This window comes from Thalassophryne amazonica, chromosome 4 (genome assembly GCF_902500255.1).
Source record: "Thalassophryne amazonica chromosome 4, fThaAma1.1, whole genome shotgun sequence".
In the NCBI taxonomy this organism is placed as follows: domain Eukaryota; kingdom Metazoa; phylum Chordata; class Actinopteri; order Batrachoidiformes; family Batrachoididae; genus Thalassophryne; species Thalassophryne amazonica.
The window spans coordinates 76,913,302-76,931,229 of record NC_047106.1 but is presented as its reverse complement, the minus strand read 5'-3'; the positions used below and the strand labels follow the sequence as shown (position 1 = coordinate 76,931,229).

The 17,928-nt window shown below is 39.6% G+C and overlaps 1 protein-coding gene across 1 annotated transcript in view; it reads left to right on the top strand.

Annotated features, from left to right (window-relative positions):
- Positions 1-7,594, top strand: part of LOC117508375 (cholinesterase-like) — a 124,400-nt gene extending 116,806 nt beyond the window's left edge. Inside the window, exon 10 of the mRNA XM_034168126.1 lies at positions 7,467-7,594. Within this exon, the coding sequence (XP_034024017.1) occupies positions 7,467-7,561 (95 nt within the window). The 3' untranslated portion in view covers positions 7,562-7,594. The remainder of the gene's footprint in view (positions 1-7,466) is intronic.
- The last annotated feature ends 10,334 nt before the right edge of the window (positions 7,595-17,928 follow it).

Here is a 17,928-nt window from a genome sequence, read left to right as displayed (position 1 = left end):
GCATACAGAGCAAAAAGAGAAAGAAACAGTGCATCATGGGAACCCCCCAGCAGTCTACGTCTATAGCAGCATAACTAAGGGATGGTTCAGGGTCACCTGATCCAGCCCTAACTATAAGCTTTAGCAAAAAGGAAAGTTTTAAGCCTAATCTTAAAAGTAGAGAGGGTGTCTGTCTCCCTGATCTGAATTGGGAGCTGGTTCCACAGGAGAGGAGCCTGAAAGCTGAAGGCTCTGCCTCCCATTCTACTCTTACAAACCCTAGGAACTACAAGTAAGCCTGCAGTCTGAGAGGGAAGCGCTCTATTGGGGTGATATGGTACTACGAGGTCCCTAAGATAAGATGGGACCTGATTATTCAAAACCTTATAAGTAAGAAGAAGAATTTTAAATTCTATTCTAGAATTAACAGGAAGCCAATGAAGAGAGGCCAATATGGGTGAGATATGCTCTCTCCTTCTAGTCCCCGTCAGTACTCTAGCTGCAGCATTTTGAATTAACTGAAGGCTTTTTAGGGAACTTTTAGGACAACCTGATAATAATGAATTACAATAGTCCAGCCTAGAGGAAATAAATGCATGAATTAGTTTTTCAGCATCACTCTGAGACAAGACCTTTCTGATTTTAGAGATATTGCGTAAATGCAAAAAAGCAGTCCTACATATTTGTTTAATATGCGCTTTGAATGACATATCCTGATCAAAAATGACTCCAAGATTTCTCACAGTATTACTAGAGGTCAGGGTAATGCCATCCAGAGTAAGGATCTGGTTAGACACCATGTTTCTAAGATTTGTGGGGCCAAGTACAATAACTTCAGTTTTATCTGAGTTTAAAAGCAGGAAATTAGAGGTCATCCATGTCTTTATGTCTGTAAGACAATCCTGCAGTTTAGCTAATTGGTGTGTGTCCTCTGGCTTCATGGATAGATAAAGCTGGGTATCATCTGCGTAACAATGAAAATTTAAGCAATACCGTCTAATAATACTGCCTAAGGGAAGCATGTATAAAGTAAATAAAATTGGTCCTAGCACAGAACCTTGTGGAACTCCATAATTAACTTTAGTCTGTGAAGAAGATTCCCCATTTACATGAACAAATTGTAATCTATTAGACAAATATGATTCAAACCACCGCAGCGCAGTGCCTTTAATACCTATGGCATGCTCTAATCTCTGTAATAAAATTTTATGGTCAACAGTATCAAAAGCAGCACTGAGGTCTAACAGAACAAGCACAGAGATGAGTCCACTGTCCGAGGCCATAAGAAGATCATTTGTAACCTTCACTAATGCTGTTTCTGTACTATGATGAATTCTAAAACCTGACTGAAACTCTTCAAATAGACCATTCCTCTGCAGATGATCAGTTAGCTGTTTTACAACTACCCTTTCAAGAATTTTTGAGAGAAAAGGAAGGTTGGAGATTGGCCTATAATTAGCTAAGATAGCTGGGTCAAGTGATGGCTTTTTAAGTAATGGTTTAATTACTGCCACCTTAAAAGCCTGTGGTACATAGCCAACTAACAAAGATAGATTGATCATATTTAAGATCGAAGCATTAAATAATGGTAGGGCTTCCTTGAGCAGCCTGGTAGGAATGGGGTCTAATAAACATGTTGATGGTTTGGATGAAGTAACTAATGAGAATAACTCAGACAGAACAATCGGAGAGAAAGAGTCTAACCAAATACCGGCATCACTGAAAGCAGCCAAAGATAACGATACGTCTTTGGGATGGTTATGAGTAATTTTTTCTCTAATAGTTAAAATTTTGTTAGCAAAGAAAGTCATGAAGTCATTACTAGTTAAAGTTAATGGAATACTCAGCTCAATAGAGCTCTGACTCTTTGTCAGCCTGGCTACAGTGCTGAAAAGAAACCTGGGGTTGTTCTTATTTTCTTCAATTAGTGATGAGTAGAAAGATGTCCTAGCTTTACGGAGGGCTTTTTTATAGAGCAACAGACTCTTTTTCCAGGCTAAGTGAAGATCTTCTAAATTAGTGAGACGCCATTTCCTCTCCAACTTACGGGTTATCTGCTTTAAGCTACGAGTTTGTGAGTTATACCACGGAGTCAGACACTTCTGATTTAAAGCTCTCTTTTTCAGAGGAGCTACAGCATCCAAAGTTGTCTTCAATGAGGATGTAAAACTATTGACGAGATACTCTATCTCCCTTACAGAGTTTAGGTAGCTACTCTGCACTGTGTTGGTATATGGCATTAGAGAACATAAAGAAGGAATCATATCCTTAAACCTAGTTACAGCGCTTTCTGAAAGACTTCTAGTGTAATGAAACTTATTCCCCACTGCTGGGTAGTCCATCAGAGTAAATGTAAATGCTATTAAGAAATGATCAGACAGAAGGGAGTTTTCAGGGAATACTGTTAAGTCTTCTATTTCCATACCATAAGTCAGAACAAGATCTAAGATATGATTAAAGTGGTGGGTGGACTCATTTACTTTTTGAGCAAAGCCAATAGAGTCTAATAATAGATTAAATGCAGTGTTGAGGCTGTCATTCTCAGCATCTGTGTGGATGTTAAAATCGCCCACTATAATTATCTTATCTGAGCTAAGCACTAAGTCAGACAAAAGGTCTGAAAATTCACAGAGAAACTCACAGTAACGACCAGGTGGACGATAGATAATAACAAATAAAACTGGTTTTTGGGACTTCCAATTTGGATGGACAAGACTAAGAGACAAGCTTTCAAATGAATTAAAGCTCTGTCTGGGTTTTGGATTAATTAATAAGCTGGAATGGAAGATTGCTGCTAATCCTCCACCCCGGCCCGTGCTACGAGCATTCTGACAGTTAGTGTGACTCGGGGGTGTTGACTCATTTAAACTAACATATTCATCCTGCTGTAACCAGGTTTCTGTTAGGCAGAATAAATCAATATGTTGATCAATTATTATATCATTTACCAACAGGGACTTAGAAGAGAGAGACCTAATGTTTAATAGACCACATTTAACTGTTTTAGTCTGTGGTGCAGTTGAAGGTGCTATATTATTTTTTCTTTTTGAATTTTTATGCTTAAATAGATTTTTGCTGGTTATTGGTAGTCTGGGAGCAGGCACCGTCTCTACGGGGATGGGGTAATGAGGGGATGGCAGGGGGAGAGAAGCTGCAGATTTGTTACTTAAGTAACAAATGTGTGTACTTTTGACACCACTGTATCTGTGGAACCAAATAATATACAAATAATGAATGTTTATGAGTTCAATGGTACGAATATTTCATGAGGTGAAAGCTGGAACATACTATTCAGTGAGGCAAAGCCGAGTTGAATTGTTTGTTCCAGCTTTCACCAAATTAAATATTTGTTCCATTGAAATAATGTAAAAACATTCATTATTTGTTTTATATATCAGCTAAAATAGATCCTTGTCATTTGACATTTTATTAAATGTGTGTTACAAGAATTAGCAGTGTCATTGAAATCATCGTGTCATTGTCCCCACGTGCGCGCGCACACACACACACACAACCGGGTCGGCGCATGTGCGTGCGTGTACTACCAAAAAAAGACTGTGTACATCCTCAGTGCAGTGAAAAAAAAATCACGTTAGAAATTAGTCCAGCTTTTCATTTTTTCTTCCTGCTAACAGCCTCCAGACTGCGCAGTGGATTTGTGTTGTGTGTGTGTGTGTGTGTGTGTGTGTGTGTGTGTGTGTGTGTGTGTGTGTGTGTGTGTGTGTGTGTGTGCGTTACAAGAATTAGCAGCCTCAGTTGGCTCAATCAAATCATCGTGCAACACAAATGGGATGAATTAGTCCATGTCATGTGACATACAAAGCACCAATCAAATGACAAGGATCCACTCAGCCGTTATAGAAAATGCAATAATGCCCACTGCCATTAGATGGCAGCACGTCCCAGAAGGCATGGAGGGTCAGAAGTATGGTACTTTTTTCCTCTCCCAGTTACCTCTTTGAAGCAAGGTCTTTAGCTCTCTGCTCACTACTACTAATAATAATAAAACTTGGAAGAACCATGTTTTAACCATTTTGGACCATGCAGACTACTGTCACTCACAACACAGCAGTTTCCATGATACACCAAGTTGTGCCGTCCCGCGGTTTAGGGAAGGATAGGTTAGCTTAGCTTAGCCCACATGGTTCCATGCTGACTAAGTTTTTAAAGTGTTTTGAATTTTAAACAGACACCCTCTCTACTTTTAAGATTAGGCTTAAAACTTTCCTTTTTGCTAAAGCTAATAGGGCTGGATCAGGTGACCCTGAACCATCCCTTAGTTATGCTGCTATAGACTTAGACTGCTGGGGGTTCCCATGATGCACTGAGTGTTTCTTTCTCTTTTTGCTCTGTATGCACCACTCTGCATTTAATCATTAGTGATTGATCTCTGCTCCCCTCCACAGCATGTCTTTTTCCTGGTTCTCTCCCTCAGCCCCAACAGTCCCAGCAGAAGACTGCCCCTCCCTGAGCCTGGTTCTGCTGGAGGTTTCTTCCTGTTAAAAGGGAGTTTTTCCTTCCCACTGTCGACAAGTGCTTGCTCACAGGGGGTCGTTTTGACCATTGGGGTTTTTCCGTAATTATTGTATGGCTTTGCCTTACAATATAAAGCGCCTTAGGGCAACTGTTTGTTGTGATTTGGTGCTATATAAATAAAATTGATTTGATTTGATTTGAATTTTAAAAATTGACAAACAGACTCAACATTCCTATCCACAAAATTTTAGCTGCTTGATTGGTGTCAATTTGTGTGGTCAAATTTATTCATATATCTTTTATTTTAAAATCACTTAGCATTTTAGCAGTGGTTAAAGCCCCGAGTTTTATTACATGTCATAAATCATAATCGTTTACAGCCCAAAAAATGCTGAGATGTCGTCAAGGGAAAGAAAAGAAAAAAAAAAAATATACATTAAACATACATGTGAAAACAGTCCCAAATACAAACTCAACGATCTACCACTACAAACATACGTTTTCACTCAGACTTCAACAAAATTGCATGCATTAGATAAACCTTAGTAAGCGCATCATGCATTACAAATAAAGTTAGCGACTTCTCTTTTCATTTTATTTTCCAGTCACTGTCATTCATACTGGACACACACTCACTGTCCATCAAACACACAACAGAATCCACGGCACATTCTTTAAACAATTCATCAAAGTTGTAATAGCTGGTTGTCCGTCAGTAAAATAGTCAGCACAAAATTACAAACAGTGATATACGGGACTTGGATGTGGGCTTTCAACACAGAGTAGTAAATCATTCGTCCACGCATCCACAGGCTTATGCAGTTTCGACATTACCACCATCCTAAAAAGATTTAATTCCCCGCAGCCAAACCATTCTATTCCCAAATTATTCCCACAGAGCCAAACAGAGGTCCCAGTTAAAGGTGAAATTCTTCGGGAGGAAAAGAGGCATGGTCAGCAGTGCCTCGTCCACACCTGTCAGATCACATCCAGATGACACAGACTGCTGTCAGATGGCCATAAAAGGCACTGCAGACTGCCCAATCTCCAAATGCCTGGATGGCAAACACAATACTGAAGCGCTGTGTTCCTGTTCCTCATGTACACGTGTGTGTGTGTGTGTGTGTGTGGGTGTGTGCGTGTGTATGCATAACCCTGGATGGGATATAACAGCCTGTTCAGATTTGTGCAGTGGCGGCGCCATGGGTGGGCTTGGGGGGTAATGAGCCAAGACCCCCCTCAGCCCCCCCCAATAATTCTGCCAATAATGTGAATTGCGACTGACATATTTGTGGATCTCACCTGCAGTTTTGCGCTGAGAATGTCTCAATATTGCGTAACTGAGCAAAGTGATGAATGTGTGTGTTCGGTGATCTACCAATGCTGAATCACCCTTCACAAACAGAATTTTCAGTTTTGCAAATTTGTAAAAACCCACACACAAGTTACAAATCAGAAATTTGTGTTTGTGGATCACAAAGCACATGTACAAATCAAAGGATATTTGTAAATCACCCTCTGTGTATTTGCAAGTATTAATGAGACAAATTTAATTCCATACTCCAAAAAATTAGGTTTCCTAAATATTTATTACAGCCACTCTTAAAACTTCACTTATCTTTATAATTTTATTACTGGTAAATTTTAGAATTGATTTAGATGAGATATACTTATTATCTCACAGGAATATATCACAATTATCTGGGAACTACTTTTTGCGCAGGAATTCATCAAGCACATCAGCCGCAACCGCGCACTAACAGAATATACAGAAGCTGTACATCGTTGTTCGGCAAAAAACCTCGGTGTTAAATTGACAATAAATCTTTGATATAGACGATTTGTGTAAGGTTGATTCCATGCATTGTCTTGAGCACCATTTCAATGAATTCAGTTTGTATACCTATGTGCAAGTCATTGCAATCATTCTAAGTGATGTGTGCGTGCACTGATACCACATTTTAGAGGAGCACGGGTGACTAAAACATATACATTGGTATTTATAAAGCAATTTACTATATATTGATCATTTCGACGACATTTTGTGGAGTCCCTCCAACTTTTACCCCAGCTCCCCCAAGCTCCCCCAACAAAAAATTTCCTGGAGCCGCCACTTGATTTGCAGCTGCATGTGCACAGTAGCGCACGGAGCTTTCAGTTTGATAGCCGCTATCCACATTCACTGTACATGATAATAATTCATATTTCTTATCATGATGAAGCATGCCACATATATTTCAACAGTTCCTTTGCACTCCGGGGAGGGGGGGGGGGCATTATTATATGCAGCCCATACAGTTCATACCGGCAGGCTTGCAGTGCCAGATGCATCTCGAGGTTTGTATGTGCTCAAATCATTTTGGATCCTGTTTTGCCGGCATCGGAATATGTAAATTGTGGTTAGATGGTCCTTAGACTGCACATGAACCGCCATCAGATTGGCGTCCAATCTCGACCGCTCCTGGTGATTTTTGAACATGTGCATCACACTCAGACTTGCCTTCCGATTTTGACCAACTGTGTTGACTTCCGCAGATGGCTGTCAGAACATTTTCGAACTGAAATCCGACACTTTTCGGATGTGCACTGACTCATAATTCCGACACCATTCTGCGTGATTCTTATGTTTGACGGGGGTATACTGGTCCATTGTACACGTGACTTTAGAATGTTTAAAAGCCATATTTTTATAGTTTTTTGAAATTGTTCCAAAGTGTATATGAAAAAAAAACAACTCTGCTTAATGGGTTCTCAATATGTCACCAAATTATTCAAAACAAATGCCTCAAAACATTTTATTTGATACTCCCCCCGGTGTTAAAACATTAAAACACACTTGAATGAATGAACAGACTGTTTTTGAATGTCATATGAAAAAGTAACAGACATAGTAGGGTCTGTAATTGCAATGGCACGCTACATTGTTTGAATTAACAGAATTTCTGTTTATCATTTATGTTCTTATATTCTTACAACCCCCACTCCATCTGTGTTTTTTTTTTTTTCTGCAGATGATATGTGCACTTGTGTCCAAGATGATGGGACCACAATCGGCTGTAACTGTACTTTGCTCCTCATGTTTCTCCTTTTGACATTAATAAACTGACAAGATAAGAGATGTCTTCAGGCTGTCTTGTCCACAAAAATAAAAATAAAATAAAAGTTGTTTTAATTGTAATATAATAATAACTGTAATAATAATAATAACAATAATAATAATAATAATAATAATATAATAATAATAATAATAATAATAATAATAATTGTAATCAGATGAAATTATAAAGAGATTGTTTGTGTCCTTTGATTCATTTACTCTTTTCTTTGTATTCTACAACCAGTGGGTAATTTTGCAGTTCCAGATCTAAGACATTAAATAAATGCTTCACTGCTTATATTCTAGGCTTTAATGTTACTGATAATTGGGGAATTAATAAGATATTCAAATGCAGTATTGATTAAGTATGTAATGGTGCACTTTCCGTTGGTCTTTGCAATGCTTTTTCATTACCTGGATAATTGAGAACCTTCATTGTCAGTGTCAAAGAAAAAAAGTTCCTCTATATATTGTTAACGCCCCATTAGTTCAGCGACACATGAATACACACACCAAGACAAGTAAGACAAAAGTAAGTAAGACACAAGACAAAAGTTTCACCACAGATAGATATTAGGCCATGGAAGACTCCATGGCCATGGAAGGTGATCTGGATCCAGATCAAGTTTCACGTTATATAGGTTTTTAAGGATTACTGTTAGCAGGATTATGTCAACACTACTGCATGGATTTTGACAACATTTTCACTACATATACATATTGGGCCATGGAAGACTGCAATACATTTTGGAGGTGATCCAGATCGGGATTCTGGATCAAGATTTCACTTTATATACGCTTTAAGGGATTATGTCAAAACTACTTCATGGATTCTCAACAAATTTGCATCACAGATAGATATTAGGCCATGGAAGACTATGAAGTTTTGGAGGTGATCCAGATCCAGATCAAGTTTCACTTTATATAGGATTTAAAGGATTACTGTGAGCAGGATTACGTCAACACTGCTTCGCAGATTTTGACAACATTTTCACTACAGACACATAATAGGTAATGGAAGACTGCAATAATTTTTTTTAGGTGATCCAGATCCAGATTCTAGATCAAGATTTCACTTTATATAGGCTTTGAGGGATTACATCAAAACTACTTCACGGATTCTCAGCAAATTTGCATCACAGATAGATATTAGGGCATGCAAGACTCCACTGAATTTGGGAGGTGATCCAGATCTGGACTGACAGATGTCAGAAATCTCTGATCACTCTTATTCTTATTATATCCTGCAGTATACAGGGTATTATCACCTCCCCTATATAGTATACAGGGGAGGTGATGGTCTAGTGCTTAAGGTGTTGGGCTTGAGTCCAGAAGATCATGGGTTCAAATCCCCACCTGACTGGAAAATCACAAAGGGCCCTTGGGCAAGGCCTTTAATCCCCTATTGCGCCCGGTGTGTAGTGAGTGCCTTGTATGGCAGCACCCTGACATCGGGGTGAATGTGAGGCATAATTGTAAAGCGCTTTGAGTGTCTGATACAGATGGAAAAAGCGCTATATAAATGCAGTCCATTTACCATTATGCAGCACAAATCATTGTATAAACATACTTTTGTGAACACAGGTTGTTAGAATATTGGTGCCAAACTCCATTATTGTGGTCATTTTTTCTTGCTTCCTGATATTTATTCTTGTTATCAGAAAAGGTTCAGTTCAGTATGTTGTTGCAACTCCTGTGTAAAGACAGTAATGTGATACTAAACAATGTTAATAAGTAAAGGTTGGAGTGTCTGAAATAAAATCTACAGAGAAAATCCTGACCAGTGAAATTCTTTGGCTGAATGACCTTGCATACTATTTAAAACCCTCCAGTGCAAAAGTAAATAGTTTTCTTCATCTTCTGTTGAGTGCCTGGCACAGCATGTGTTTCCAACCTTCATAAACTAGTGTTCAGAATAATAGTAGTGCTATGTGACTAAAAAGATTAATCCAGGTTTTGAGTATACTTCTTATTGTTACATGGGAAACAAGGTACCAGTAGATTCAGTAGATTCTCACAAATCCAACAAGACCAAGCATTCATGATATGCACACTCGTAAGGCTATGAAATTGGGGTATTAGTAAAAAAAAAAGTAGAAAAGGGGGTGTTCACAATAATAGTAGCATCTGCTGTTGACGCTACAAACTCAAAGCTATTATGTTCAAACTGCTTTTTCAGCAATCCTGTGAATCACTAAACTAGTATTTAGTTGTATAACCACAGTTTTTCATGATTTCTTCACATCTGCGAGGCAATACTTTTGTTGGTTTGGAACCAAGATTTTGCTCATTTACTAGTGTGCTTGGGGTCACTGTCTTGTTGAAACACCCATTTCAAGGGCATGTCCTCTTCAGCATAAGGCAACATGACCTCTTCAAATATTTTGACATATCCAAACTGATCCATGATACCTGGTATGCGATATATAGGCCCAACACCATAGTAGGAGAAACATGCCCATATCATGATGCTTGCACCACCATGCTTCACTGTCTTCACTGTGAACTGTGGCTTGAATTCAGAGTTTGGGGGTCATCTCACAAACTGTCTGCGGCCCTTGGACCCAAAAAGAACAATTTTACTCTCATCAGTCCACAAAATATTCCTCCATTTCTCTTTAGGCCAGTTGATGTGTTCTTTGGCAAATTGTAACCTCTTCTGCACATGTCTTTTGTTTAACAGAGGGACTTTGTGGGGGATTCTTGCAAATAAATTAGCTTTACACAGGCATCTTCTAAATGTCACAGCACTTACAGGTAACTCCAGACTGTCTTTGATCATCCTGGAGCTGATCAATGGGTGAGCCTTTGCCATTCTGGTTATTTTCTATCTATTTTGATGGTTGTTTTCCATTTTCTCTGGGTTTTTTTCTCCATTTTAAAGCATTGGAGATCATTGTAGATGAACAGCCTATAATTTTTTGCACCTGTGTATAAGTTTTCCCCTCTCCAATCAACTTTTTAATCAAACTACGTTGTTCTTCTGAACAATGTCTTGAACGTCCCATTTTCCTCAGGCTTTCAAAGAGAAAAGCATGTTCAACAGGTGCTGTTGAACATGCATTACTGCACTTTTATCTTTGACAATGTTGGGTGTTTTCCAAATAAAATAACATTGATTTTGGTGTCTCTCATCAATTATGGATGAAGAAGTTCACTTTGCAGAGGGAAAGAGAAAACAGATTGAAGAAGAAGAAAGACAGGGGAAAAAAGATAGCTTCACAAACGATAGTCAAGGGTGCAGTCAAGGACATTTTTTTAAACATGGCTTAATATCTTCTAGATGTTAAGTCAAGGTGATGGGCCATCTGTTGTCATGACCACAGGGAAGAAATTGGTTGCTTAATCATTTTTAATCTGCTTGGATTTACCCATGCAAAAGGGAGCAATATTGTGGCATCTTGAGGCAACATAGCCATGTTCATTCCACTGGTTTATATTTATTGATTTATGCACCCACTGTCGGGTAAACAACTGATTTTGACTGTAGATTTCTTGTCAAGTCCTGAATAAATAACTAAGTACATTAATTAATTAATTAAATCCTCTTTTCAACAAGCTACAATTATGTACATAGTCAGAGGTGATGTGCCCCTAAAAATATATATATTTAAGGAAATAAATGAACAAATAAAGGTTCTTTAAAGGGGCTGTATTGGCCTCCTTTTCAATTTTTAGCAATAAATAAAAATTGGCTATATATATTCTGGTCAAACCCTTAGGGCCCCTTCACACATAACACGAAGTTGGGCGAAAGAAGCAGAAACTGGCTGGAAAAAGAGCAAAAAAAAAAAAAATTGGCGAACAGCAAAAAATTTCACCTGCTGTCGGGAGGGACACATGGTGTGAACGATCCCACGGCGACAGTTTCATACACGCTCGTGTACACACTGCACTGCACTGCAGTTTCCATCTGCAACCTCAGCCAGTCCTCGACTATAGGCCCGTGGTGGGGGTGAAACACACTCACACGCCATCTGTCTTGTGGGGGGAGCACACTACACACTCACATGCCATTTGTGTTGGGGGGAACACACTCGCATGCCATTTGTGGTGGGGCACAAGCACTCTCACGTGCTGTTTGTGTTGTGGGTGAGGGGTGGCACACTCACACCATTTGTGTTGCGCGGTAACGCACTCCTGGGGCACTTAGAAAATGCGCTCCCAGCACGAAAACGGTCGCTTGCTCTGTACTATCATGCTCAGAGTGTGAATGGCTCGGCCTTTTCTACCCGCAAGTGGTGTTGGATGTTCGTGGGTGGCACCTGGACTCTGGCCGTGAGTGGGTCGAATGGGCACTCGCGCGTCATTCACAGACTTTCAGCCGCTGGTGTGTAGGCTGACTTGATCATGCCATTCAGCCACAGTTCGATGGCTGATGATTTTGTGCAGCTCCTCAGCAACAGCTCAATATGTCATGCCGTGCGAAGGCTGTGAACACAATCAGATGGCAGTACGACTTCATCTTGCCTGCCGTTCAAGTGGATTCAATGAGCCAATCAGTGAGCTCCCTCTGGTTGTACTACAGCACTTAGACTGGAAAAATGTATGATTATATAATTTGAAGATTTTTTTGTAATAAATTTGAATAAAATCTCAAAAGTGTTTTATTTAAAGCTGGTATTTATTGATGTGTGATGTGAGTTTGGTGGCACTACAAGCTATAAATATTACTGAGTTTTCATCAAAGCATTTCCTTTCGCTGTGGTCATTCGTTGACGTCCCCAAACTCTGGTCTCGCAGGCAGCTGCATGTAAAGTTGGTTGTAGCTAGTTGTCTGTATGACGACGTTTGGAAAGAGGTGTCATTTGATTTAAAACAGCAATTCACTTTGGAGTTATTGATTCCAGAGAGTTGAATGCTTGAATATGTTTCGAGCTTTACTTAAAACTAATAGTCCAAATCCCAGTACAATAGCTTGCGACAGCCAACAGTGAGAAAATGTCGGAAATGACTTAATGTGAAATACATATTTTGAGAGTGCAATTTAGGCCCATAATGTGCTTGTGTTTTATTAATTTGAGGGCTCAATTAAAGGAAAACGTGCTGACAAATTGTCGTTGCCAGAGAAAAAGGAAAACATGCTCATGTTTTATTAACTCAAGGGCTCAATTAAAGGAAAACATGCACGCAAATTATCGCAACCAGAAAAAAACAAAAGACTTTAAGTGACCAATCCCAGGTTCTGTACTGCAGACACAGAAATTCTTTCTCAAGGGCAGCAGCATGTTGGGCTTCTCTGATAAAATTAATTCCCGTATTCTGGAAACAGTTATTTAAAACACAGTATTAAGAACAGGGCTATGTAAACTTTTGGTCATTTGAGTTGTTTCTGTTGTCATTATGACTTAAAAAGAGTAAACACGGTTGTTTGACAATAAATGGCTTCACCCAACTATGAGTGAAAAAAAAATAAAAGTTTTTTTTTGTGTTATTTATATTCTATGAAAAAAAAACATTCGGCCAGGGTATGTAAAGCTTTGAGCACAACTGTACATCTTCTATACAGGTTGTACAGGCAAGTCTTCTAGGGTAAATCTTCTGAGGTCTGTCTTCCACAGTGGACAGGAGAAATTTAAATGCTGGGGAGGGTTTGATTCGTCTGATGGTCACTTGTTATTTTGAGTTGGCAAAACATGTTCCAGAAGGCCAGCAAGTTGAGACTGTGGCCTGCTTCCATAGATGTGTCCACAAAAATCATAGAGGGATAGGCTTTGCAAACTTAATAGCAGTTACTACATTGAATGATGTTGAAATTGACAATGGCCTAGTGGTTGTTCCAGCAATATCAAAGATTTTGTGTCTGCTACCTACAACTCGCGTGGAAAGTCTCAAACCTAAACCTACTTCTAGGCGTCTTATATATGCTACTCTAGAACCACCCCTAAATCCAAACAGTCCAACTGTCAACCCCACTGAAGTCCTTAGTCTGGGTCTCAATAACCTAATCTAGGTTTTGCTCATTAGCTGTTGGGGGTCACAAATATAACTCATTTGAGCATCTGATTCTCTGCTCTGCTCAGGATATTATGCATTGCTAAGGTCAGAAGAATAAAAATCAGCCATATTACTTTGTCACTGTATATAGGCCTCCTGACCCATATTCTGAATTCTTAGATGAATTTGGTGCATTCATCTCTAACCTGTCACTGATTGCAGATAACATTCTGATCATTGGTGACTTTAACGTTCACATAAATAAGCCTTTTGCAAACCATTTATGGAAATTGTGGATGCATTAGGATTTCAGCAATGCATTCAGGACTCAACACGCATTAGTGGAAATACCCTGGATTTGTTTCTCACATGTGGTATTGATGTCATGAATATTGACATCATTCGCTGCCATGTTTAGTGGAACAACAACCTTATATATCACTACGGCAATGCATCAACTCCTCAACTAAGACTGAACTTGAAGCTCGACTGCCTGATGTCTTATCTTCACATTTGGCAAATGCCCAATCAGTAGTCAGTAAACTCAGTGCTCAAAACTACACTCGACATGATTGCGCCACCTTTGTTAAAATCACGCCCACCCCAAAACACAGTCACCTTGGTTCAGTGATTACCTGCGTGACCTCAAGCATAAGGCTAGAGGTCTAGAACAGAAATGGCATAGTTCAAAATTAGAAGCATGCACCTTGCATGGCGTGATGCTGTCTTAGACTATAAGCATGCATTGCTGGCTACAAAGCGGACCTATTACTCTGATTTGATCAACAAAAACAAGTATAACTCAAAGTTCTTGTTCAACATGGTGGCAACACTTATTTATGGACAACCACCTGTAGTTCACTCTCCTTTTACAGCACAAGATTTTCTGGATTACTTTGAGAAGAAAATAGAAGACATTAGGTTAAACATATCCCAGCATGCCTTAACCCAGCCACTACACCCTACTATTGAGGTTGGCGCCATTACTGAGGTATTATCTAGATTTACAGAATTTGAGAGTATCTTTCTAAGCATGCTAATGAAATTCATAATGTCAACAAAAAAAACGCAACCTGTTTATTTGATCCTATACCAACAAAACTGTTTAAGGACCTGTGGCCCACTCCTAGACTGACTGTGCTGGAAATGATTCATCTTTCTTTAACTTCTGGATCTGTTCCTAAATGTTTCAAATCTGCAGTGATTAAACCATTACTTAAGAAACCTAATCTTGACCCTAGTGTACTCAAAAACTATCAGCCGATATCAAATCTATCATTTTGCTCTAAAATTCTGGAAAAAAAGTGGTCTCACGTCAACTTGTGGTCTATCTTACTGAGAATAATCTCTTTGAGCCACTGCAGTCTGCTTTTAGAAAATATCATTCCACAGAGATGGCTCTCAATCAACTCAATCAACTTTTTTCTTATATAGCGCCAAATCACAACAAACAGTTGCCCCAAGGCGCTCCACACTGCAAGGCAAGGCCATACAATAATTATGAAAAACCCCAACGGTCAAAACGACCCCCTATGAGCAAGCACTTGGCAACAGTGGGAAGGAAAAACTCCCTTTTAACAGGAAGAAACCTCCAGCAGAACCAGACTCAGGGAGGGGCAGTCTTCTGCTGAGACTGGTTGGGGCTGAGGGAAAAAAACAGGAAAAAGACATGCCGTGAAGGGGGGCAGAGATCGATCACTAATGATTAAATGCAGAGTGATGCATACGGAGCAAAAAGAGAAAGAAACAGTGCATCATGGGAACCCCCCCACAATCTACGTCTAAAGCAGCATAACCAAGGGATGGTCCAGGGTCACCCGATCCAGCCCTAACTATAAGCCTTAGCGAAAAGGAAAGTTTTAAGCCTAATCTTAAAAGTAGAGAGGGTATCTGTCTCCCTGATCTGAATTGGGAGCTGTTCCACAGGAGAGGAGCCTGAAAGCTGAAGGCTCTGCCTCCCATTCTACTCTTACAAACCCTAGGAACTACAAGTAAGCCCGCAGTCTGAGAACGAAGCGCTCTAATGGGGTAATATGGTACTACGAGGTCCCTAAGATAAAATGGGACCTGATTATTCAAAACCTTATAAGTAAGAAGAAGAATTTTAAATTCTATTCTAGAATTAACAGGAAGCCAATGAAGAGAGGCCAACACGGGTGAGATATGCTCTCTCCTGCTAGTCCCCGTCAATACTCTAGCTGCAGCATTCTGAACCAACTGAAGGCTTTTTAGGGAACTTTTAGGACAACCTGATAATAATGAATTACAATAGTCCAGCCTAGAGGAAATAAATGCATGAATTAGTTTTTCAGCATCACTCTGAGACAAGACCTTTCTGATTTTAGAGATATTGCGTAAATGCAAAAAGGCAGTCCTACATATTTGTTTGATATGCGCTTTGAATGACATATCCTGATCAAAAATGACTCCAAGATTTCTCACAGTATTACTAGAGATCAGGGAAATGCCATCCAGAGTAACGATCTGGTTAGACACCATGCTTCTAAGATTTGTGGGGCCAAGTACAATAACTTCAGTTTTATCTGAGTTTAAAAGCAGGAAATTAGAGGTCATCCATGAGAGGTCATACTCTCACTAAAGTAGTGAATGATCTGCTTGCAATGGATTTGGACACCACTATGGTTGTTCTGCTGTTAGATCTCAGTGCTGCATTTGACACCATGGATCATCATATTCTACTTGATAAACTGGAAAATCATTTAGGGATTATTGGGAGTGCCCTTGCATGGTTCACATCATACTTGACCAGTCATTTCTCACTGTGGTTTGTACAGTAACACTACCTCTAACCTCAGTGACATAGGCTCCCTGCTTTTCTCCCTTTATATAGCACCCCTTGGGCACATATTGCAGTGCTTTGGGATTACCTTTCACTGCTATGCAGATGATATTCAGTTATACATGCCGGTAACTGCTGGTAATCTCATTCACATAAAATCCTTAGAAGATTGCCTTGCAGCAGTGAGAAGCTGGATGTCTAGAAACGTCCTACTTTTAAACTCTGATAAGACTGAAATGATGGTTCTTGGTCCAGTGAGACATCGGCATCAATTTGACCAGTTAATGCTTAGCCTAGGCTCATGTGTCATACATCAAACTGACAAAGTGAGGAACCTTGGGGTAATTTTTGATCCTACATTGTCCTTTGACCTCCACTTTAGAAATATTATGAGGACTTCTTTTTTCCACCTGCAAAATATAGCGAAGATTCATCCCATCCTGTCTATGGCTGATGCTGAGACCATGATCCATGCGTTTATCTCTTCTTGACTGGACTACTGCAATGTTCTATTTTCTGGTTTACCGCAGTCCAGCATTAGGGGTCTCCAATTGGTTCAAAATGCTGCTGCCAGACCTTTGACAGGAAGCAGAAAGTTCGACCACATTACACCCATTTTGTCATCCCTTCACTGGCTTCCTGTCCCAATGAGATCAGATTTTAAGGTTCTGCTACTAGTCTAAATTTGTTCACGGACTGGCACCTCCCTTCCTAGCTGACCTAATTAAATCTTACGTACTGGCCTGGGCTTTGCGTTTTCAGGGTGCAGGACTACTTTGTGTCCCTAGGGTGAATAAGAAGTCTGCAGGTCATAGAGCTTTCTCTTATCATGCCCCTGTTCTGTGGAAAGTTCTCCCTGCATCAATAAAACAGTCAGATTCTGTGGAGACTTTCAAGTCCAGACTTAAGACGCACTTATTTTCCCTTTCGTATGGTTAGCATACTGGCATAGTATAGATCTATGCTTTTTACTCTTTTAGTTAATTTTATTAGTAAATGGAGTGTGCCGCGACCTCAACTTTACCTAAATTCTGGGTCTTTTAGTGAAGCTTAGGGCTAGTGGCCGGCAATCACCTTAGTATTTCCTGTTCGTCTTGTTTAATTCTGAGAAATTATACTGTATTTCTTGTCTTTCTGATGCCTGATTCCGTTTTTTTCTCTCTGTTTAAGGTGTAGCTCCATCCAGAGATGGGTGTAGTATTTGTGCTGGAGACCCTCCTGCACCAACAGCATTTCCTGTATATTCGTTTTGTGAATTGTTCTGTATTTTATGTCTGTAGCATGGCCCAAGTAGAGGGTCACCTATTTGAGTCTGGTCTGCTTGAGGTTTGTTCCTCAGAGGGAGTTTTTCCTTATCACTGCTGCTCTGGTGGTTAGTAAGGTTACACCTTACTTGTGTGAAGCGCCTTGAGGCAACTTTGTTGTGATTTGGCGCTATATAAATGAAAATAAATTGAAATTGAAAATTGAAATCATGCTCTCTCAGAGATTTGCTTGGAAATACCAGACATACCCCACTCTCTTTGCTTTGTATCTCACACTGTTTTGGTGTGTCATACATAATGCAAAATAATGAATACTCAACAAGAGCACTAATGTGTATCCCTATGTGTAAAAACAGTGTTTATGTGGATTGTGA